Genomic DNA, 23,890 nt, shown 5'->3' with positions numbered 1-23,890 from the left:
TAGTTTTGTACGGGATATAATTTTTCTCTTTCTCTTTCTTTTTATTTTTTATTTTTTTTATTTTTTTTAGGGGAAGGGTCTGCTTTGGTTTTGAGATTCAGCTGGGCGACCCCAACGTCTGGGGCACGCATGGGTGGCAGGGGAGCTTCAGCCGAACGGCCCGGGCTGGCGCTGAGTTAACCCCCAAGGAGTTTCCCTCTACCTGACCTTTGCAGGAGGCTGAAACGCGGCACCTCAGGAACTCGTGCGCAATAGGAAATGTTTCTATAGTCCCTCGTGTGGATCCTAAAGCCCTAAACAAATATTGCCATAAGTTAATCAGGCAGATAAACCACCAGGCAGCCATGCCCGGCCCATGGCTGCCAAGTGACTCAAGGGCAGAGCCAGGGAAGGGAGACCCACTCCCACTGCTCTGGCAGCTAAAAATCCCCAAGATTAGGTCTATCCAGCACAACAATCCCTGTGGGTACCTGCAGTAAGGAAGCTCCAGCCACCCAGGTCGGGGAGACTTGGGGAGAGCCAGGGATGGCGCATGGGCAGTACCTGTGGGATTTTTGGGGCCAGGCCCGTGGTGTGAGCCCACAGACTATGTGCGGCGGGGCTGGGGAAGGGACAATGCCCCCATTTCCCCCTGGGCTGCACCTCGGGCCAGCGCCCAGCCCTCCTGAGTCACGCTCGGGCTGCGGCGCGGGCAGGTCCCGGTGGCAAGCTGTTTGCTGAACCTGCTCCTCCCTCAGCTCGTTCCTGAGTCCCGTGGTGCCAGGTCAGGGGGAATGCGGCCAAGCAGCCGCAACCACATCCTCGACACGGCGGGGCCGGATGCGCCCAGCTGCCCCAACAGCCGGCACCGCTCCTGCCCACAGCTCCTCGTCCCTTAGGGCATCCTCCTGCCTCGCAAGGGCGTGCACACCGCGGCGCTCGCTGGCTGTTCCCCAGATCTCGTGGCATGCCTGGCCACGGGGATGTGACCCTGCTGCTCATGGGGAGGTCGGCTGCGTGTCCTTAGTGTGCAGGTGCGTTCCAGGAGGCCTGCGTGTCACCGGCGCTGGTGCAGGTCGCAACCCGCCCACCCTCCTCTGCAGCACTTTTGGCGCGGTGGCGGAGGAAGCGCGTTGATTGCAGCCAAATTGCAGTGGGCGTGTGGAATTGTTACACGTAGGTGAGCGCTTCCTCCCTGCTGCCACGTGTAGTACCTGATCCGTAACAGCTGGGCCGAGATCTCAGGATAATGCCTGACCTAAAAGTGGAGCCAGGCTCTCCAGCTCCCCCAGCATGTGGTGAAACTCCTGACCCCAACACGCACGAGGTGAGTACCTCCCTGGTGTGCTGCCATTCCAGCCGGATTGCTGAGCATCTTACACCACAGCCTAGGACAATTCAGCCCATCCTATGGACAGTTTGTGCTGCAGGGCAAGAAGCATCCCACCTCTCCTCAGTAGGGTTCAGTGACTCAAGGTGTTTCCCAGAACGTCCTAAGAGAAGTGATGCTGGCACCACAACAGCAAAGCTGGACAAAATCGGGCTTCTGGGTTGCTGCTCAGTCACAGCAAAGCAGGACTGATGGTGGTAAAGAAGCAGTTGCTCCATCGGCTGAAAGTACTAACTGATATTATGCGGAAAAATCTGTGCTGTGCCTCTCGCTGCCCCAGGAAGAATGTGTGAGCGCACAGGAAGCAGAAGGAAAGTATTTCTCCAACGCCGCTCGGATCTTTGGAGCAGCGCTGGCTTGCAGTGACGCTGCCGTCTGTAGGCATGCGGCTCCGCTATTTGCTCATTCATGATTTCACTTTGCAGTTTGCAGCAAGCACAGAAATGTGGGTGTTTAACTCACTGCAAGCACAACATTGACTTCAGTTTGGAAAACAGCCTAAAGAGCCTCCTCACGAAGCTAATTCTGGTGTTGCATATACTCAGAGTCCTGTGGCTTGCATTTTTATGAGCTGCCACTGAGGAGCTGGGTTTCAGTATGTGGAGCCAGAAAGGATCTGTGTGTTCTTCTGCTGAGTAACCCACCTACGCTTCGGTTTTTATTTGCAAGCATATCTTGCATGATTTGTGTTATCCCTGATGAAACAGCCTGATATTCCTGGAAGCCAGCGCACTGGCATTTACGCCACTGCTTAGCGAAGCGGGGTCAGGTGCTGTCGCTGGGACAGGGGCCGTGCTAGCATTTGTAGCCTCTGGCGCTCGGATGCTGCCTTTTTGTCAAGCTGGGGGTGCAATGAACTTGCCAAGGCTGAGCGTTGCTCAGCCATTTCATAGCTGGGGAAGGCGAGGCCCAGCGAGCTGATGCTATCAAGTGATGGTGAGACAGCCATGGCAGCTGGGAGGACAGCACAGATTTCCTGCCTGCCTGGCGCTGTAAAACTGCTCCGTGCTGAAGATGTAGTGCATCTGGCCATCCATAATAGATTGGCCTCCTTGCCTGCCATCTGGCATCGCTAAAATGAAGTTTTACCAAGTTCAGAGTGGCCCAAATCGGGTCACTGGCAGCAGGAGAAATGTGGTCACTTCAGGTTTCATAAAAGCAGAGTATTCCCAAGCTCTCCCAGGGGATCTGCAGGGTACGTGTAAAATATGTGATGACTTACAGTACCGTAGGCTTCGAAGGAAGGCTGGAGCTTGGCCCCTTCTGCCCAGACACACCTGGAGCTAACCAGAACAGGGCCAAGGGGTGATGAGGAGCTGTGGGGAGCAGGTGAAGCCCTGCAGCCCTTTTTTGGGGGCTTGGCACCTGGTGTGAGGAAGAGAAGGATCTGCTGCATCGTGCAAGGAACCCCAGCTCCATGCACTGGAGCCCTTATCAACGCCACCCTGCCTCCCCCGGGGCTTTTATCCCCACGTATGGATGGGGAAAGAGAATCTGAAGCGGTCCGCAGCGCGTGGCTTTCACTCGGGGCCCTGTGCACCAGGCGCCCATCCTGCCGTGGGTGCTGCTAAGGAGGTGGTTATCACCTAATGACAAAACCTCCTTTCCGGCCATGCCTTTGACTCACTCGGTGTCTGTCAGCAAATGCCTTCGTTCCTTTCTGGCCCTGTTTCCCCGTGGGTGAGGCAGGATAACAACACTGCCCCGTGCCTCCAGGCAGCTGAGCTTGATTGCTCCCTGGTTTCAGGTGCACGGAGCCACAGGTCTCCCTTCAGGGCAATTGGGGCTTCTCCTCCCACCCTGCCACTGCCCACGGTTTGTTCATTTGTTCCCTGCGCTGGTGGGAGAGGGCCTGATCCTGCCCTCCTTACACCAGGAAGGCTCCCGCAGATGCCACGGATGGGGAAGAATTAGGACTCGGATGCAATTTGGATTAGCTAAACATTAAGCTATGTCCAGGTGGAAAGGAGCACCCAGGGCCCCGGAGCAGCATTCCTGAGGTCACGGGACGGGGGAGCAGCGAGCGGGGTCCCCGGCACGGGGAGGCACCGAAGGGGCTCAGGGCTGCAGCCAGCCCTCTGCCCAGGCTCGGCTCCAGCGATTCCGGTTTGCCTGGAAAGAGCATTCTAAAAATGGCCAGTCTTCCCCTCAAAGTAGGTGAAATATTTATAAACCCGGCCTCTAGAGGAGACCTTTTGCGTAAGCATCCAGCCGCTCCGGCTTCCAAACGCACGCGCTCCCCAAAAACCAGCTCGCTTGGAGAAGGGGCAGAGGCGGCTCGGATCGCGCTGGCCGCGGCGACAAGAGGGTGGCGGGGGGACAGAGGGTGGCGGGGGGACAGCGGGTGGCAGCTCCGGGGGCCGGGACCTGGGCTGAGCCCCGAGGGATGCTCTGAAGCGCGGCCACCGGGGGGCTCCGGGGGGACCCCGCTGCGCGCCGCTCGCCCGCGGGAGGCTCCGCCCGGCCCCGGGAGGAGGAGGAGGACGAGGAGGAGGAAGGAGGAGGAGGAGGAGGAGGAGGAGGAGAGGGAGGAGGCGGCGCCCGGCGGGGCTCGGCGGGCTCCGGAGGCACAGCCGCGAAGGAGGAGCGGGGCCGGGCGGCGCTGGAGCCGCATCGCCGCGGGCCGCCCCGCGCCGCCGCCCAGGATGTGGTGGGACGAGCGGGTGTCGGCGAGGTTCCGCAGGAACCTGCAGCCCACCCTCACCTACTGGAGCGTCTTCTTCAGCTTCGGCCTCTGCATCGCCTTCCTGGGGCCCACGCTGCTGGACCTGCGCTGCCAGACGCAGAGCTCGCTCTCGCAGATCACCTGGGTCTTCTTCTCGCAGCAGTTCTGCCTCCTGCTCGGCAGCTGCCTCGGAGGGGTCTTCAAGAGGACGTAAGGAGCCGGGAGCCCCCCCCGCCCCCCCCCGCAGCAGCCCCGGGCTGGGGGCGGCCAGCGCCGGGCCCCCCGCGCCCTCCCCCGGGGCTCGCACGGCTCAGCCGGGGCGCGGAGCCCGACGGCCCCCCCGGCAAATGGTGCCGGGTGCCGGGTGCTGGGTGCCGAGGGGAGGCTGGGGGCGAGGGAGAGAGGGAGGGAGCCGAGGGGGGGCAGGGGGTGCGGGCTGGGGGCTGCTCAGGGCCCCGCTCGCCCACCCGTGCCCTGCCACCCGCTGCCCGTGCCCCCGAGCCCGGGACAGGGGCAGCCGCGGCGCGAAGTTGCAGCGAGAACTTCCTGGAGGATGTTTCCCTTACCCGAATCGCTTATCGCAAAGATAACATCGAGGGCCTGTTTTAATAACCCCGTGTCAGGAGCTGAGGCACTGCCAGGCCCCCCGGCAGCGGGGGCTCACGCACGGCGCGATGCCAGGGGACGAGGGCAGCGGCGGGCGTCAGCGAGGTGCAGCCGAGCGGGGACTCGCACCGAGCTTCTGCCCAGGATGCGTTTGAAATAAGTAATGTGCAAGGCTCAACCCTAAAGGTTGCCAAACTGGCACTTGGTCGGAGGCTTGCTGACAGCTCCGCTCTCCCGAGGCTCAGCTGGTTATTTACATTGCCGCTCGTTCTCCAGGCAGTGGTGTAACGTTTCACCTCTGCGTGCGTCTCCAGACACACGTCATCTGTATAAATTTAACACGTATATAAAAGAATCTTGCATGAGCCCTTCAATTCTGTCCAAAGCCCGTTTAAAAATGGTTTGTTTAACTCTTGTCTCATGACAAGTGGAGAGCGTTGACTGAGTTAGGTGGCATCAGAGCACCTGTGAAGTTACCATCCCCGTCCGGGAGCTGTCCCAGCCGCCGTGCCCAGGCAGAGCTTTGCGGAGCAGCCCAAGCTGTGCTCCCGTGGGCTGTGCCAGGAGAGGATCACGGTGTGGGGGGACGGGGACGGTGTGTGGGGACCTTGCCCTGGGTCCGACACGGACCCAAGGCTGCCGGGTCGGCAGGCAGTGCTCTGTCAGCCCCGCTCTGCTTCGAGTGTGTTTGAAGGAGCGGCGGAGGAAAAGGCAGAATTGTTTCCTGTCATCAGCTTCCTACCCAAAACCTCCTGCCCTTGGCCAGCACCTCGTAAAAACCAGCTTGAGGTTTCGTGGTTGGAGACTCCTGAACTTTTAACTCTGCAGCAGCAAGTTGGGGAGAACAGCGCGCGCACTGCTTGCTGTGGCTGCGCACCAGGACGCGCTCGGGGCAGGCGATCGCAGCCTCCCTGAACAAGGGGCTGTGCTGTGCCCGCGAGCCCCGGCGAGCAGCAGCAGCGCTGCTGGGCAGGAGGGTGTTTTGGGTGGCTGTAGTTTGTGAGCGTGCCGGGGTTACTCGGAGCAGCGCAGTGGTTTGATGCGTGGGTTTGCGCAAGCACGTTAAGTGTGCGGGCTCTGAGCTTCGCTCTCCCCTCCTGAGTTGCCCTGCCGCGTGCTCCTGCTCCACGGGCTGGAGAACCGAGCGGTCCTGGGGCAGGCAGGAGCATCGGGATGGGCTTTGCTGGCTGGGAGAGGGTCCCAGAGCCTCACCTGGCAGCAGTGCAGCTGAGCCGCGGTCTGGCTACAATTAATTTCTAATGTCTCAGGGACACAGGCTTGCTTTTGGTTAAAATCATGTTGGTCTGAGCCCTCTGCTCTGAATGATGAGCGTGTGTGAGAAAGCAGCGTTGTGGCTGGGTTTAGTGGCAGAAGGGGCAGGTGGCACCTGAACGCGGCTCTGGTTCCTCTCCACAGAGAAGCTGCTGAACACGGGGCTGTGGTCTCTGCTCTCCCGGCCCTGCTGGAGCCCTGGAGTGCTGCGAGGACAGAGCATAATGATGGCAACAGTCCCTCCGCAACTCGGTGTGCACCTGGATTGCCAGGACAAGCTCCAAAATTCCCTCTCCTGCTAGATTTCAAAGAAAAAAGTTTGTAATCACAAGCAGTGTACAAACGTAGCTGTTGCTTCCACTGCTTGCAGCAGGACCTTGGCTGTGCCCTGCGGCCCCTTGGCTGGCCGGGGGCACGGAGCAGCCTCCCACCTCGCTGCCGTGCACGTTGGGCAGCTCAGGCTCACAGCACGGGCTCTGCTCTCTGCTAACGTGTGCCTGGGGATCGCTGGGCTGTACCTGCAGCTCTGGCTCAGAGAGAATTCAACTTTTTGTGAGGTATAGTGAAATCGTTCTCTCACGTAGGTGGGAATAAGGTTTGGGGGTCCTGGTAGAGGTGCCTTGACCAACACAGCCCTGGGAGCAGCTGATGCCCTTCGTGAGGAGCTCTGTGCACCCACGGGTGAAGTGCACCAAAGGCTTTTCTCTGCTGGCCTTCACCTTTTCCTTTTCAATCCATTTTTACAGGATTTTATGCTTGCATTGTAAAGCTAAAGCCGTGCTCGCTCTGTGCTGCTGTGCCACACGTGCTCGGGACAGAAGCACCAGGTAACTGAGCACCTGTACCCCACCTGGCTTTTTTTCATTCTGAAACTGCCTTTGTGAAAACCTTGCGTTTTTGCTTTTGCTCCCAGTGTCAGGTCAGCCTGAGCACACCCCGCTGGCATTAGCAGAGGAGAGGAGGGGGCTGGCGTGCCTGTTGCTGTGTTGGGACCTTGTGCAGGCTCTGCCTGAAGTCAGGATCCCCACCGGGACCAGGAGGGTTATGAGATGGGACCCTCTGACCCTTCCTTCTTTCACCTGAACCCCGGGTGCCCGCTCATGCCGCAGAGCGTCCTCTGGGAGCAGCGGCCCTGTTCCCTCCCTGCCCTTCAGACGCCCGTCCTCTGAAGGTTTCTGCTCAGACACGTGGATGGTGCACACAGGACGGTTCTCACTGCAAAGGAGAGCAAAGCCTTGTGTTGCTGGGAGAGCACGGAGCATGGTGGCAAGCGCGGGCTCCTCGGGGGAGGCAGCACCACCCAGCCAGGCTCCTCCACCCTGGCCAGTGCTTCCCGCTGGAGACCGGGGTACCCGAAGGCAGGAGTGAGATAATCCAAGCCCTCTTCTTCCTCCGTGTCCTCACCTTGTCCTCTTAGGGCTTTGGGGTTTTAATGATCCGTTTTGCCAAATGGAATTAACCTGATTATTATTTTTCTTCTTGACGTGTTGGACTTAGAAAATGCTTCCTGAGGTAGGGAAAAACGTCCTGCGAGTTGGAAAGTGCCCACTGCGACAGGAGCCGTGAGCTGGGACTCGTTCACACTGCAAGGGAGGGAGAGGGCGAGCTTTGCTGGCAGTGACCGCAGCGTGGTGGTACATCCCATGGAGCAGGTCAGCCCAAACCTTTTGGTGCCAGGCTGCAGATCTTCCCCCGAGGGTTGTGATGGAGCTGGGAGGTGCGCAGGGTGCTCCAGGAACCCAAGAGTTCAGAAGGATCATGAAGCCCACTTTTGCAGTCTGTACTGAAAATCAAGATGAAGCAAGCTTTTGCCCGTGGCATTACCAGACTCGTTTCACGCCCTGCTGGAACAGAGCCTGCCTTGGGACAGGCAATGGTAGCAGCTGGCACAGAGCTGAGCTGTGCACCCGAGGACACGGGGACTGGTTCATGACGGGCAGGGCAGCAATGTCACGGCATTAACATCAGGGTGGCTGTTTAAGCCCTTTGGAAGGGCACGTTGGCTTCACATCAGCAAGGCACAGGGTTCAGACCCACTCTGAAAAGGTGCTCCCGAAGAGGTTTGTCTCTGAAGGCATCCCCGGCTGGCTGTGCGGTGACTCCGTGGGTGCTGGGCAGTGTCCCTCGAGTACCCCAGGGCGATGCGGTGTGGGAGGGCGGCAATTCCTTGGTGCCCCCACTAATGCCAGAGCCAGGGAAGGGGCAGGAAGGCTGCGTGCTGCCCCAGGCTGTGTGTTGCTGCTGTCTGGGGGCAGGCACGATCGTGTGATTAACGTCTTACGGCTGCAGGCAGGAATTTCTGCTCTTTGGGGAACGGTGAGGTTGTGCAGTGCTTTTTAAGAACGTATTATTTGCAATTAATGTTTAACTCCAGTAATGAATGTGCTCCCTAGCCAGGCACACGCAGTGCTGAGGCTGCCTTGCTGGGGCTGCAGAAGAGAGGAGGCGTTTGGGGAGGTCTCGGTGCGCGTTCCTCCATCGCTCCCAGCCTCGGATTCGCCAGCTGCTGGTGCCTCTGCTGCTCACCCTCCTGCTGTACCCTGTAGAGCGCTGCCTCCTCTCTCCAGGCTCGAAGCTGCTTCTCAGTCATGTGCTAGCTGTTTTTCCTGCCGTAGCTGTGCACATCTCGCTTTGCTCCTTCCCTCCCCCAGAAATCCCATGCTGGATCCCCGTGTTGCTGTCAGAGGAAGATCGGGAGTCACAGCTTTACAAAACGTTGGCTCGCCCAGCGTGGTCTCGCTGATGGGTGAGTGAGGTTGGGCTGGGTGAGGTGGGCACACCGAGCCTCTGGTTCCACCCAGCTTGTGCCACCAGGCCCGAGGATAAAGGACAACTGCTCTTGGACTGTTTTCCTCCTGACACTGTTGAAGTGCAGCATGAGCAACAAGCAGGACATAGGAAGGCAGATTACTGAGAGTTTGCAGATGAATGAGGGCCACGCAGAAGCACGGGTGTGACGTGCCTGAGGCTGAGCCATTCTGGACGAGCAGCCAGGGCAGGAGGACCGGCACCGTGGTGCCCAGCCGGCTCTCGTGGTAGCTCTGCCTTGTGCCTCCCCCATGCCTTCTCCTGCCTCTTTGGGCAGAGCGTGAAGTGGCTGCAGCAAGCAGATGGCCTGGGGGAGCGAGCTGTGGGCGTTTCACCTGCTGGCTCCGTGCCTGTGGTGGGGATGGACGTACCCGTGCGTTCCCCCAGCTGCATTCATTGCTCCTTAGCAGCCCGTGGCAGGGAGCTGCCGGGCGCTGCACCGGGCTTGGGGCAGGGCGTGGGAGCCCGGGCTGGGAGGGACGCGCCCGTGCTATTTACTCGCTGCTGTGACTCTGGAGTCCCATCTTTCTGCTAGCCTCAGTCGTTCCAGTGCTTCGCTGTCTGGTCCCCGTTTCCTTCCTTCCTTCCTGCCTTTGGACTTGGCAGCTCCGGAGCAGCGCGGTGCCAGCCTGGGCGCCGTTCTCGGGCTGGCGCTGGGCTCGCGGTGCAATGCACCAGCTTCCTGCACCGTGCCTGTCCCTCGGGCTTCTCCCATGGCACGAGCGGGTCAGAAAGCAGCCGCCTGTATTGAGAACGGCCACGGTCCTGAGCTCTGTCCTGCTGTGCTGGGGGATGGGTGATGCTGCCAGAGCAGAGCACAGGGTGCAGAAGGGGAATGGTGGATCGGTGCTGTTAACAAGGGAAGGTTCTCGGGTTGTCTTCTGCCTTGAAATGTGCAGAAAAGGTTTGAAGGGATGGTTGCTCCTCTTGAAAGCTGCCTAGAAGATCTGCCTCTGTGGGGCATCACGCTCCAGGCAGGAGATGCGGTGCCCTGGGCTGGTTACGGCTGGATGTGGGGGCAGAGGGAGCAGGGTGTCCCCGTCAGCCTGCGGGGACATCGCCTGCAAATGTCTTTGCCACCCTGGGGTTGGGGCCGAAAACACAAGGCAGTGCTGTGTTATGGATGCTGCTCTCACGACACTAACACTGTCCTGTCTCTCCTCGTTCCCTCCCTCAGGTTGGCTCAGTCGCTGTTTGCGCTCTTCGCCTCGTCCCTCGCCATCTCCCTAGTCTTTGCCATCATCCCCCTGTGCCACAATGTGGTGGTCCTGGCTGTGGTCATGGCTGTGGCGGGACTGGCCATGGGCTGCATCGACACCATCTCCAACATGCAGCTGGTGAAGATCTACCAGAAGGACTCGGCCATCTTCCTGCAGGTGAGCGTGGAGCCTGCGTCCCCCCTGGCTGTGCTTCCTCCCCTGAGGAAGAAGAGGGAGGAGCGCAGCCAGGCTCTGAAGAGGGCCGTAGCCACCAGCTCTACTTGCGTGCCTCACCTCTTGCAGGCCCTTCATTTCTTCGTGGGCTTTGGAGCGCTGCTGAGCCCGCTGATCGCTGACCCCTTCCTCTCCGACACCAACTGCATCCTCTCGAACGCCACGGCCAATGCCTCCAGCAACCTCCCTCACATCCGCAAGTCGCTGGTCCCGCACCACCCGGGCAACCTGTCCCACTACGACCTGCCGATGAAAGGCATGGTGGTCACCCGCGTCTCCTACGCCTTCTGGATCATGGCCCTCATCAATGTGAGTGCTGCAGGGGCTGTCGGTGTGCCGCAGACCGCGGTGGTGTTTGGGGGTGCCCGTTGGGTGGTGCCAGCGATGGAGGAGGCGTGCGGGTGGTTGTGCTGGTCCGCAGCAAAGGGCCGTGTTTGCTAATGCCTGGGTCACAGCAGCAAGGAGCAGGTGCCCGGGGCAGGATGTGTGCGTGTGGAGTGCGACCGCGCAGCTCATGGTGCTGAGCTGTGGGGGCTGTGCTGTTGGATGTGGTGTCACTGTACTGTCCTGCGGGTTTTGTCTGCTCTCGCTGGAAGCTGCTAGTTCCTCTGGCATCCGTGTAGTCAGGATTTAAAGTGGTTCTCAGTGCTCAGATCCAAAAAACTTCCTCTGCGGTCAGCCTGGGGACGGGGCTGGTGGCGTGGGGAAGGCGTGGCGGGAGGGCGATTCACAGCCTCTGTATTTGTAGGAAAATGCCCACCGAAGGGCTGGGTTACTGGGGCTGTCGCTCCCCTGGTGGCAGCAGCCCTGCAAGCATGCGTGCAATTGCCCGTGTCGATCTGGAGCGATAAGGGCAGTGGGTGTTGCAGTGAGCATCAGCCCGGAGTGCTGCTGGTGGTGCCTGGATTGATGCTGAGGGCAGCAATGGCTTAATGTTGCTTTTTTTCCCTGATCAAATACGAGGGCAGTTTTTAGAAGCAGGCCCAGTGGCTGCTCACTGCCCCCAGCTGTGCAGGTTTAGCCATCGCCCTTCCACTGAAATGCAAAGCTGTGCTGGTGCTCCCTCTCCCCAGCCCAGGCTGACGAGCAGCCCGTGATCTTCCGCTGCTTCATCTGTGCAAGGCAAAGGGCACAGGTTCTTTCTGCTCATGGTCTGCCCGTTAGCTGATTAACTAAAACCCCAGCACACCTATTCCAGCGGTGCTCATCGGGCCCGCTCAGCTCGCTGCTGTGAGCAGAGCAGTCAGCCCAGATATCTGGGCAGGTGCTGAAATGAGTTCCTCTGCAGAAGTACCGAGAATGATGTTCTCTGCCTAGGAGAAGGCTGCTGTAATTACCTCTGACTCTGTGTATGCCATGGGAAATGTGCTTTTAATTACACCAGAGCAGTATCTATTTTGCCAGCCTATCTTGGGCAAGCCAATTTAGTTTCAAAGGCAGCGCTTAATATCTGCCTTGAATTCAGAGCGCGTCCAACGCCCGGAGCACTGACGGGAGGGCGGTCAGCAGAGCCCGCTCTGTTCCCACCACTGGCCCCTGGACATTTTGCTGCTGTTGCTGCCCACGGGAGCAGGATGGGACCCCGGGCTGAGTCCCTCTGCACCCAGCAGCTGGTGCGGGCAGGCCACGAGCTGGGCTTGAGCATCACTGCAAGCGCTGTCGGTGTGGGTTGTGTGTGCACGCAGCGAGCAGGACCCCTGGGGAGGCAGCAGGATGCTGGTGGGCTTCTGGGCTGAGGATCAGGTAACAAAGACAAGGGGAGCTGGGGAGTCAGACACGCGCTGCGCACGCAGCTCTGGCGTCTCCTTGCCAAGAAGAGCCATTATCGTCTTCTCCAAAGCCTTGCAGAGGGAGATGACTCTATTCCTTATTTAAATGGGATAACCCAGCCCGCTGCTTGGAGATAGTGTGGGCAGCTGCGCTCCAGAACCGACCCTTTAAGGTGTAAACATTTGAGAAAGGAGATGGAACTGAAAACCCCAGGGAAGGGGATGAAATGAGTAAGCTGTAGAAATGGAAACCAGAACCAGCAACTTTTTTTTTTTTTTTTAAATGGTCAAAACCCCAATTCCGTGCCAGTTCTCAGAGGGCTGCGTGTATTCTGACAGGACAGCTGAAATGATTCATTTCAATTTCTTGCTTTGTTTAAAGTTGAAATATCTCAATTTGACTTTGGCATGAACACAAAGTGTAAAGCCGACGGAATAGTTGTTTCAATGTTCTTGAAGCAAAATGTTTTTGCTTTAGTAGAATTAAATGGTTCAGCATTATCAAAATGAAGTGCTTGGATGACTCACAGCCAAAATTTTTCATTCTAAGAGAAAATTTTGGCTTTTCAGCCAGATTTGGAACAAAAACACATTTTAAAATTCAGTTTCCCACAGAACGGAAATTTCATCATCCTGCCTGTTCCAAGGGGCTGGAAGTCAGGAAAATGTTCCTCCGAGAGGGATGTGTTTGTCCGGAAGGTGGTTTCCCAGGGGAAGTGCAGGACACTCCATTGTGCTTAGGTTGCTTAAAAGTAGCCTGGACGCGATGGCAGGGAACAACCCCATGTTCCTGGGGGGGAAGACTGAAATAGAAACTGGAGGGCAGGATCCTGGAGTTATACTCACACTTAACGAGTTGTTGCATCACACAGTTGAGTTTATAATAACAGTTAAAAACTGCACGGGGCTGGGGGTGATGTCCCCAGCAGTTCAGTGCTGGGGCTGGAGCAGTAGCTATAGGCAGTGGGGCTCTCCCTGGGCATTTTGCCTTTCACCCCGTGCAGGCTCCCAGCTCGATGTTCCCGTGTTCCCTCCATGAGCCAGGCTTGTTCTCGCTGCTCCACCTCCAGCTGGTGCACACGGGAGCTGCAGGAGCTCGTGGTGTGGAAGGGACGGTCCTCGAGCTGTCCTGGGGCAAGGGTAGGCTGCACCTGCGGTGTGGGTCTGTTCCTTAGCCGGGTGAAATGTGCCCTGGCAGGGCTCCGCCGTTCACCTCTGTTTGCTCCTCTCCACCTGCCCGTGTAACAAGCCAAGTGCTTTCGCGGACGCCCCGTCCCCTGCGCGCACCCTGGATTTATGGCTGGGCTCTCCCGCAGGGCTGCTGGTCACGGGTGACTGTCCCCAGGCGCCCTGCCAGCAGGCCGACATGTGGGACACAGCCCTGGCTCGGGATGGGGCCCTGGAAACCTGCTTGCTCCTGAGCTTTTGCTTTCCTTTCTTCCCTGAGCTCGCTTTGGCATGGTAGTGGGCGAGGGCTGCGCTTGACGGCAAGTGAGAGTCCAGATTTTGGGCATTTAAACAGCCAGCGCTGGTGAGCCATCAGCAAGCAGTTCATGTCTTCACGGGGTCAGGACGCTCGTGCACCCAAGGCGCTGCCAGCTTTGAGGTGGTACTGCCTGGATAAAGGGGAAAGGGATGCGTTTGCTTTGGGGATGGGGATGCAGGAGCAGGGACGTGCCCATGGTCCCGCTGGGAACCATGAGAGCCAGGCACCGTGGCCCTTTGTATAGGCACTAAGCACTCCTTAAGTGCCCGGAGCTGTTATCTATCTGGCCAGTCCCTCTATGTGGTGTGTTGTTTTTTTTTTTTTTTTGCAAAATCTGCAGTTTAGAAGAATAAAAATCTGGTCCTGACCTCCGGAAGGATTAGAACTATCAAGCAAATGCGTTTTTCTTCCATGGGACCGAACTAACTGTTCCTATTCCCATTGTTCCCAGAACAATGAAGTCCTCATAAATGAATTCATGCAAGAGAGGCGGGTGTGGGGGGGAATTCTCCATACATTTAAATAGTGCCACGAGCCAACAAAAGGCAGGAAATTTGGAGCTAGAGCTCACACTTGCTTACAGACATGTAGAAAACAAGAGCTCAATGGCTGGAGAGTGAGCTGTCACTTAGGATTTCCTGGCTTTCTCCCCCAGTGTGTTGCAGAATAAACACTGCTTGGTTGCAGCAGGAGGAGGAGGAGGGAGGGCTGGCCAGGGGCAGACCCAGCTTCATTTACTTCCCTCTATTTTCTCTCCCCCCCCAAAAAAAAGATCTAAGTCCCTCTGGATTTGGAGGCACCACCAAGTCGTGGGTGTGTGCAGGATGCAGGCTCGTCTCTGGGCACGAGGCAGCGAGGGAGCATGGTGCTGGGGGGTCCTGATGCTGCCGTGTGATGGATCCAGCGGGCAGGTGCAAGCCTGCGGTCCCTCTCTTTTGTCCCCACGTGTGTAGCACCAGGTGGAAAGCCCTGACTGCAGGGAACGGTGCTGGTGGGGGCCAGCACCCATGCAGTGGGGACCCTGGTGTGTAGGCGACTCTTAGGCAGCTGTGGCTGAGAGGGCAGGGGCTGGAGGAGCAGGGTGGTTGCTCTTGGTCCCAAGTCCCTCAGCAGAGGCTGTACTGAAGGGTTTGTTTGGGGCTGCTTGGCTGCAGCAGTGCCGTGCCCGTTGGCCCGGGAACCACGAGCTCGTCTCTTACGAGATGCTGAGCAACCTCTGCTAACGGCTGGACAAAGCATGTCGTGGAGCAGCTTGTGCATTCCTCACAAAGCATTTCAGCCAAAGGTCTCCCATTCAAACTGCTCTGCTCTCCTTTCTGCTCAAGAAAAAAAGCTACTTTATTATTATTCTTTGTGCAGAAGTAGACAAATGCTTGGAAACCAGAACGTTTTGGTTTCAAAGGGTTGGTACAGGCTTCAAGAGGTGTGTATTGGGTGCCTTCTGGTCTAGTGCTCCCGTCCCCCAACCCAGATGAATGGTCCCAGCCCCACCAGGACCCACTCACACAGATTGTTCAGATTGAGAATCTTCTCAGCTTGATGCCTTTTTTTTTTTTAATATGTTTCACTAACAAGCCTCAGTCCTTCCTGCAGTGGCTCCTTACCCCTTTGCCAGCCTCTCTCCTTGCCCTGAGGTCAGGGCAGCATGAGGTTGCTCTCAGAGGGAGATTAACTCACCAATATCTATTGCGGGTGCTGAATCCAGCTTCCTAAAAGTCCCTCGTGAGTGGGGAACTGGACTGTGCTCTGTGTGGGATGTGTGCAGTGCTTACCTGCCCCTCTCTGCTCCTCCACAGCTGCCAGTCCCCATCGCGGTGTTCTTCTTGCTCTACAAAGAGCGGATGGTGCCGTGCTTCAACAGCAGCAGCCGTCCACTGCTGTCGGCAGACGAGCTGGCGATGGAAACACGACCTACAGTGAAGGACGATCTCGCTACCTCTGTGCAGAGACCCCACGCAGCAGGAGGTGAGCTGGAGGCACCTCTCTTACGGGTCTGGGGGAAGGGCCGTGAGCTGGGGGGGGAAAAAAAAAAGACAAATTTCAGAATGTCTCCATTCAGTTTAACAAGTGAGCTTAATTGCTATTGTCTAAGGAGAGAACTTTCCAAAACATACAAGTGAGTGTAATCCAAAAGTACCCAAACAATCCAGTTTGGTGCCCAATTGCCCTCAGATTTGTTGGGACCGTAACCCCTGAACAGAGGTTAGTATGCTGCCACTGGGATCCCAGGCTGCTTTCCTGCAAGCTCCCCGAAATTAAACCTGGGCTCTCAAGTTTTTTAAGCACACGTGAAAGTTGTGCCCCTTTATTTTCTTCTGGTTTCCAGTCAGGTTTTGAGCTGGCTCCTCCGACTGTTCAGAATAAAAGTGGCGATCATTCTGCAGAATGCTGATTTTTTTCTTTATAGATCTGAAAGGAATAAGGATAGTGCCCTTGTTTGAGGCGAAAAGTTAAATTCCAGCAATAGTTTGAACTTGTGACTACACCCCGTTTTGTGGACAATAGTAGCATTGTTCTTTGCTACCCAAGAGAAACATATCAAAGTCAATTCTTCAGCTAGTGAATCTCGGAAGTAATCACGTTTTAGGGCTATGAGAGGAGTGTTGTTACAGAAGAGATGGCTTTACCGTAACAATTAAATTTTAGGGAAAACTTGAAAGCAGATGCAGTTAGAGATGTGGTGAGGTGCTGCAGAGAATGATTCGTAACCGTGCCTAGTTGTGTGGGTTCTCTGGTGTCTAGTAAGGCTGTGTTCATCTAATAGCATTTCCCTTAGCTGAGACACTGAGGGCTTCTTTCCTCAACCCAGCTGCCCATTTTCATACAACCCACTGAAGCCTCATGTTCATCAAATCTCCATCCTTCTCTTATACGCCTTTGGGATTAATCCTTAGAGAAGCAGGAAGGCTATATGGCTGACTACCGTGATCTTTGGCAGACACGTCTGTGCTGGCAAAATCCCTCCTTCCCCATAGAAGTAGTGAGAATTTCATCTTTGTCCGTGCAGGAACAATCATCTCACCTGCTCTGGGTTCCGAGCGCAGGTACGTTAAGGCTGGTGCTTTGCACTCCCTGGAGTGCGACAAAGTGGTGTGGTAGGGGCCAGTCGGCCGTGCCTGGGGTCCTGGTCCCCAGCTGGCTTGAGCACATTCTTGTTCTGTTGTCGACTCAGAGGAAGCGACACCAGCTTGTGTGTTTATCACCCTCTTTCCCAGAGCTGGCTTGTTTGGTTAAATATTGTTTTACTGAAGAATATGAGCTGTCCTGGGCAGGGCTCGCCCATGTGGCTGTACCGACTATGAGGGACGCTGAGCACGAGTGCTGGGGCTGAACGGGCTTATTTCTTTTGACTGTACGAGTGGGGCCAGCACTGTGGAGCTCAGAAATGGGAAGAAGAGCCTAAGCAGCTACTGAGAGATAAGCAGCAAGTATCTTGGAGAGCTAGGATCCCAGTCTGTGGATAGCAGCCTCAAAGCATGTCTTCCTTCTGAAGTTTTATAGGTAGGTACAGAAAGCCGTGTTGGCAGAGGTTAGCAGTGTTCCACGTTGTTCACAGTCCTCTATGCGTCTCTGTCCTGCAGCCGAGCGCAAAACAAATCCCCATTGCGGGCTGGCAACCACCCAGCCCCAGGGGGACGTTCCAGCTAAGTTTGCTTTGCATTGTTTTTCACCAGGTCATGATGACTTATTTAGCTGCTGCCAAAGCAAAAACTTCAGAGGGGCTTCTTACACCTACTTCGCAGTCCACATCACTGGGGCTCTTGTTCTCTTCATGACTGATGGGATTGTGGTGAGTTCAGCTGATAGAGGGCTCTTGTCTGAGCAAAGCTATATGGCTTTCTTCCTTCCAAATCACTTATAACAGCCCAAACCCAGAGACAACCACATGTCCCTCGTGTGCAGCAGGCCGGACCTGAGGGTCTGCCTGTGCAGCAGTCTGGCTCCCAGGGTAGCTCATTAAAAGCTAATCAGTCCGGCTGATATGTGCCCTGCTTCTTGGGAGGGTTGTGTGACTTCTCTAAGGCTCTACGGTGCTGCAGCTAGATTGCTACTGCTACTAACCTAGCCAGTTTAGAGCTGGAGGTGTGGCGTTGTCTACTTGTGAGCAGTGGAGGTCTCTTCTCACTTCAGCCAGGGCACAAGCACAGCTTTGTTTTATGTCATAAGAAACGGTGGTTCTTTGTTTGACGGGTCTCCTGAGCCCACAAAATCCAAGAGGAGAGCATGCATGCAGTCCCTGTAGCGGCCTGACAGCATGTCCCTCACCAGCGCAGTCACAGCGGGTTTGCTGTACGTAGCACTTCTGTCCAGATGAGGAAGGCTCACTCTTGGCTGGCTGCTGTTCCTTTTCTTTCAACAGTTTTGTCTCAGCCCACTCAGGGTAAAACGCTGCTGAGTCTCACTAAGGTGTTAAACAGGAGTGGGGTTACACAAAGCAGCTGTCAGACGCTGGAACTTTCTAGGCCCTCCATCTTCAAGGCTGATTGAGTCTGGGTTCTTACTAGGAGAGGTGTTAGGAATGTGCAGTTCCAAGCCAGTCTTTAGGGAAGAAAGCATCTGTATAGATAAGAGCTTAGTATGCATTTTACCTAGCAGAGCTGTTAAGTCTTGCCCTTTTAGGAGTGCTTAAACCCCGTGTTCTCCTCCTGGTGGAAGCTTGTCTCCAGCTGCAAACTCTTGGGAACGAGGTTCTCTGAGGTTCGATAGCAAATCCATAGGTGGGCTGTCCTGCACAGTCACAACACTGTGAATACTTGAGGGACAGGATGAAGTTGCAAAGCCTGTAAATCACCACGTCGATGTGACATGCTGTTTTGTTTCTCCCACAGGGAGAGTACTCGGGCTTCATTTACAGCTATGCAGTGGAAGAGCCTCTCTCTGTAGTCCATAAAGTGGCTGGCTACTTGCCCAGCCTCTTCTGGGGATTCATCACACTGGGCAGACTCATTTCTATTCCCGTGTCCTACCGAATGAAGCCAGCGACTATGGTCTTCATCAATGTGGTAAGGCTATTTTTACCACGTCTGTCCTCTGCTTGCCTCCAAGGTGCTCGTTTTGGTTTTGGTGTGCAGAGCTGCAGCGATTCTCAGGGCATACCTCGGCCAGATTTGCACCAGGCAGTCTTACTAGCACACACGAGCTGCGTTAATCTTCCTCTGCAACACTCTCTCTGTGTTTGCAGCTGATAGATATAGGAGGTAGCTAGGACTTACAACTTGATTGTACTGCTTTTCTGAGCTTGCTCCTTGGTTAATCTAATGCCAGATTTCTGAGAGCACCTAGTGAAGTGTCTGCCAACTTTATTTACTTTGCACGTTATCTTCTCTTGCATCTACAGGGAAATTAATGCTTGTGTTAGCCATAGGAAAGGGAAGGAAGTAAATCTACTAGTTTAGTAAATTCTCTGCTTAGACTGCAGCAGCTATGAAATAAATAAAGTTAATGTTAGTTTGCTTAAATTAAAATATATTCATTTGAAAAAAGGGGAAGGAAGCCTGTAAAGGGATATATAACAAAGATATATAGAAGGATGTGATAGACATCAGCGCAGGAGCTGGTCCCATTTCCCCATCATGTTGTGTTTTTTTTTTTAAAGAAAAAAGATGGCAATTAATTTACAATTTTTTTAAACCAGAATTTATTTTCATAGCAAGCCTTACAGTAATATTGATGTGGTGAGAGAACAGGGTTGACAGTACACATTGGGATGTTTTGAAGGCCAATATCTGTTGCAGACAGGCCACAGGTGAGGAAGCTTGCTTGGCACCTTGTTGCTGGTCACTCTGAGAACAAATTTTTAGATACCAACAGCTGCAGCCAAATGAACTGCAATTATTTTTAAAATGAGTATAATAACCTCCTATTTCAGAACATAGTCACTAGTTACATGGGAACAGAGAAAGCTCAGCCCCAGCAGATCTAGATCAAATAGCTGGTGTGAGCAGTCCTATGCGTATGCTTAATTACTTTTCTTAATTGCATGACTGCTCTATTAAACCCGAGGACAGGACTTAGTTTTTTAGCAGCTGCTCATATTTGCAGAGAGGAGGGAAGAGCCTCCAACCCTTAATAGAAGCCTTCTCACTTCCCTTTAAAGGCAGGAGTAGTAGTATCATCCAAGGACAAAAATTGGCTTGACTAACGCTTGATGCCGTGCTTGCTGGTTAGTGCTGCTCTGTGTAGTACAACAGAGCAGTTCTTGGCAGGCGTTCCAGCATTATAGCAAACTGCAGTTTGAATTCGTTTTCTTTAGAATCCAAATTGCTCTTGTGTATATGTGCACACACCCATAATTAGGGCCTAAACGATTAAGAAACACAACTTGAGTTGGTATTGCAGAGCTCCCTCTGCTGACTCTTTGCCATGGCTAACTGTGTTGTGGATGCTTTTGCTATTACTTGTACACTAAAGCAAGCCAGAAGTGAGGGCAAGTTTGTTTAAACTTATTTGGCTCTTTGGCTCTGCTTGTGAGGGGTAGGGTTTTGAGCAGTTATTGAGAGCGAGTGAATGCTTTAGCCTGCTGAGTAAGACTTATTAGTGATTGAAACATTTATATTATGGAGGTAGCAGTACTGTTGTATTTAAAGCCAAAGAAGTATTTTTCCAGACATGATCTTAAATCTCTACCTAATGAAGTCAAGACAGATAAATTACTTATAGTCATTTTAAGTCCCATTAGAAAAAGAACCAAATTCTGTACTGTAAAGATAGATGGATTTTAATTTGACTTGTTACCTCAGTTTTTTTTTACAGACTGTGAAAATGTAGTTGTTGTTGTATTATGCTGGGGAAAAAAAAAGCTAGAGTTACTGTAACTCAGCATTTACCTTCCTGCTGACTGTGTTTGTTGTTCACAGGTTGGAGTCCTGATAACCTTCCTCCTGCTCCTGATTTTCTCCTACAGTGTTGTCTTCTTGTTTGTGGGGACAGCATCTCTGGGTCTGTTTCTCAGCAGCACTTTCCCCAGCATGCTTGCCTACACTGAGGACATCCTGCAGTACAAAGGTAAGCAGGGATTTGGGCACGCCTGGCAGACTCTGAAAGTAGGCAGGTGCTCAAGGCTAGAGCTCAGACACCATCACACCTAGCAAATAAATCCCCTTCCCTCTTCAGGGATGCTTAGGAGGACTAGAAGAAAGATCTGCTATTAAATACAATTTTCATTCAAGCTTGTAGTCAGGAAACCCCACTGCACAAATCCCAGATTCACTGTACTAATAACTTCTACAGGCAGGGATCCAGACTGGTGCTTAGTTTCCTGCAGCTTTAGAGCTCTCAGGGACTGACGAGGATGTCTGTTCTGACAGCATCATCCAGGTTATCAGTGAACTGAAAATCCTGGTTTGGCCAGCTCTTATAGGAGGTCTCTGCCAACCTTCATCTCTGGGACAGCGATGCAGAAGAATGAGTTTTTCTCAGCAAGAAGCAACAGCACCTCTGCTGACACAGACAAGTTACAGAACAGGAGATGGTTTTTGCCTTAAACTTTTATCTTTTTGTCCTACCCACAAGTTAGAAGAGTGATTCTCAACATTAGATGGAAACATCCATTGAGCGTTTGTACATCTTGTACAGAGAGGTCCGTGAAAGAATAATTTAAAGAAGTTACCAGCCTGGTCCTGGTGGCTGAATCATTTGTTCTCTGTCAGTATCTCTCACACTGTTTCTTTGCAGGCTGTGCCACGACTGTGCTAGTGACTGGAGCTGGAATTGGAGAGATGGTACTGCAGTTACTGGTGGGATCGGTAAGTGTTGGCAAAGGAGAAAGACAGGGCATGCCAAAAACTGAGTGGAACTTTTAAATAGAAACCTTAGTCTCAGTTTTGCACAGTTGCTGTGGGGGAAAAGCACTGGTTTACATTTGAGTTATCGAAAAGTAAAGCTCTCGCCAATTGCTAATTAGGTATTTGAGTGCTATGATGACATGTCTGTTCCTATTTCTTTTTTCCCCTCCAATTGCAGATTATACATGATCAGGGCAGCTACAGTTTCCTGGTCTGTGGAATGATCTTTGGAGGCTTGGCCTTTACCTTCTACGCTTTCCTCTTGTTTTTCCACAGGATGTACCCCAAGCCCCCGTCAGGTAAGAAAGCGCCAGCACTAAGCCCTGCTTTATAATGAGAGGAAGAGTGGCATATGCATCAATACATAACCAGGGTGCAGCACTTCAGCAAAATGCAAGGAAATGTTTATTTTACTGCTGCTTCCTGCCCCTTCTTCCTGCTTTGACTTGCCCACAAAGCCTTGGCAGCCACAGCTCAGAATTTGCTTTCTTTTCTGTTGGAGAAGTAAGGGAAAAAACTAGGAATGGTCTGTGAATATCACAGAGGAAGCTTAAACCAAATCGGATGCCAGCTGTGCTAGCACTGCATGCTATGGCTGAGCTAGCAGGAGTAAGCCCTGCTAGCACAGACTGCACAGGCTTCCCAAGGCTGTTCCCTGGCTAAAATCCAGAGAGCAATTGGGTCTGCCCTCCAAAGCAGCTGTCAGGCTCTTGAGAAAAGCCTCACCGATTTAAAGATTTTTCTTACCTATTGTGTCAGTCTATATATACTGTTTTCCTTTTCAAGCACCTTTTACAGAAGGGGCACTGCATGACAGGCGAGTAACTTGTTCAGGTTACTGGAGATTGAGGCCTTTCTTCCGTGACCAGCAAAGCAAACAAACTAGTGGGGTGGGTGATAGAAGAGCAACATCCAGTGAGAGAGCTTGTGCACGTTCACTTAAATGTCTATCTAATGTCAATTTTGCAGATATGGATGCTGCCTCACCTGACAAACCAGCAGTAATGGATGACACTGGACAGTATCAGCGCTAAAGAAGTGGCCGTGCCCTAGACGAGCAATAAAACAGCACACAATTAAGCAGTACTATTAAGGATGATTTCACATTTAATGACTAAATCATGCAAGTTTTCTGCAATCAAAAGCACATTAGTCTGGGTAAGTCAGAATCAAGAAAACGTCCTAAAACACCATGGGAAGCTAAGCACAAGTTGCCCGTACCACGTGTACCAAAAAGACTATAAACATCAGACTTACCCTGTATCTGAAAGGCTACAGCAGTAGGGCAGGGATGATGGAGAACAGTTAGTCCTGCAAATGAGCTTTCATTACCGATTCAGGATGAAGGGTGGAGGTGAACAATTTGTTCCATATGTAAGACTTTGAAATTCTCCTGGCTTAAGTCATTGAACTTAACAGGTTTTTCTTTTGGCCTGTGAAGTACAGGAACCCTTACAATTTACAGCACAATACTGGTTTTGAACTATTTTTTGGTGCAACACAGGAGTGTATGTGATCTCCATGAATACTTCCAAATGGGAAAAATTATGCTATTGGTAGAACCCACCAAGTGCACAGTGGTAGCAGGCTCTATCTATATTTGCACAGTTGATTCTTGTATATTACACGGTATCAGATGTTCACTAAGACAGTGTCTTATTCAGCATGCTAGGGCCTCTTGATTATTAAAATCATTAGCTTTTTTTTTTTTTAGAGTCAAGAATGAGTTGTGATGTTTTGTTTTGCTTTAAGTCATTATGTTAGCTGCTACAGTTGCAGTGTCTTTTAGGGCAGTTTTATTTCTAGCTTCCAGTTGAAGCTTAAACAGAGGTATTTTGGAGCCAGCCTCCAGCTGCTTAATCTGTGCAATACTTATTATAACAGGACAGGTGCCTTCTGTAAGGTACTCTTATAACCCACGCATGGCCTATTACAAGCTACGAAGAAAGGACTGGCTTTAGAAGAATGTAAAGCTACATGCATCTATTTCTTCAGTGAGTGATTGGACATGTACTTTTTGCTTTAACTGCTGTATGTGGATGTACATATGTACGTGTGTATATAACGCAGTGTTTAATTAAAGGTGATTGATTGCTAGATTCTCAGCACGACTGGACTCAGGTAACTTAAGCCCTTTGTGGCCAAGACTGTCAGCTACTATATTCAACAGTTCTGACTCTCACATTTAGATTGAATCTAACAGCTGGTAAACAGAATTTCTGTTTTCCCAAGCAGTATATCTTACCTTCCATAAACTATCTTCACGCAGGGCTTCTGTAGAAATCCTCTCAGGAATGGTTGTCTTGTTGAGCTGATGCTGTATACATAAACCCAAATGCACTCTAGGTCAAAGCAGGAAGGAGGATAAACACAGTTGAATTTGGGGCTTAACTCATCCCTACACTTCAGGAGCCCTCCTGCCTCACATCCAGTGCAGTGTGTGCTGTAATTCTTCTCTAGAGCCACAGGATGCCACTGTAACGCTCCTGGAGACAGCTGGGATGAAAAGTAAGTGGTGTACTGCAAAGCCCAATCACAGCAAAAATAAATAAATAAATCTGTTATTAATAGAGACCCTCCCACTATGACAGCATTCTCTCCATCTCTGTACAGAGGAAATGAGCACGAAACAATAAACTGAGGGAGTTTATTTAGAAAGACATCTATGCAGATTACATTTATATCATACCAGGCGCTG

The 23,890-nt window shown here is 53.2% G+C and overlaps 1 protein-coding gene across 1 annotated transcript; it reads left to right on the top strand.

Moving 5' to 3' along the window:
- The first annotated feature begins 1,860 nt into the window (after nt 1-1,860).
- On the top strand, nt 1,861-23,297 carry MFSD4A (major facilitator superfamily domain containing 4A). Its single transcript, XM_080569504.1, has 10 exons — nt 1,861-4,244; nt 9,898-10,096; nt 10,223-10,462; nt 15,205-15,373; nt 17,083-17,198; nt 18,238-18,411; nt 20,266-20,413; nt 21,083-21,153; nt 21,371-21,491; nt 22,162-23,297. Exons 1-10 carry the CDS (start codon nt 3,502-3,504, stop codon nt 22,224-22,226), a joined length of 2,046 nt encoding a protein of 681 aa, XP_080425630.1. The 5' UTR covers nt 1,861-3,501; the 3' UTR covers nt 22,227-23,297.
- The last annotated feature ends 593 nt before the right edge of the window (nt 23,298-23,890 follow it).

Source organism: Anser brachyrhynchus (assembly GCF_964034855.1).
Source record: "Anser brachyrhynchus genome assembly, chromosome: 27".
Classification (NCBI taxonomy): domain Eukaryota; kingdom Metazoa; phylum Chordata; class Aves; order Anseriformes; family Anatidae; genus Anser; species Anser brachyrhynchus.
This window is presented reverse-complemented; position numbering and strand designations above follow the sequence as displayed.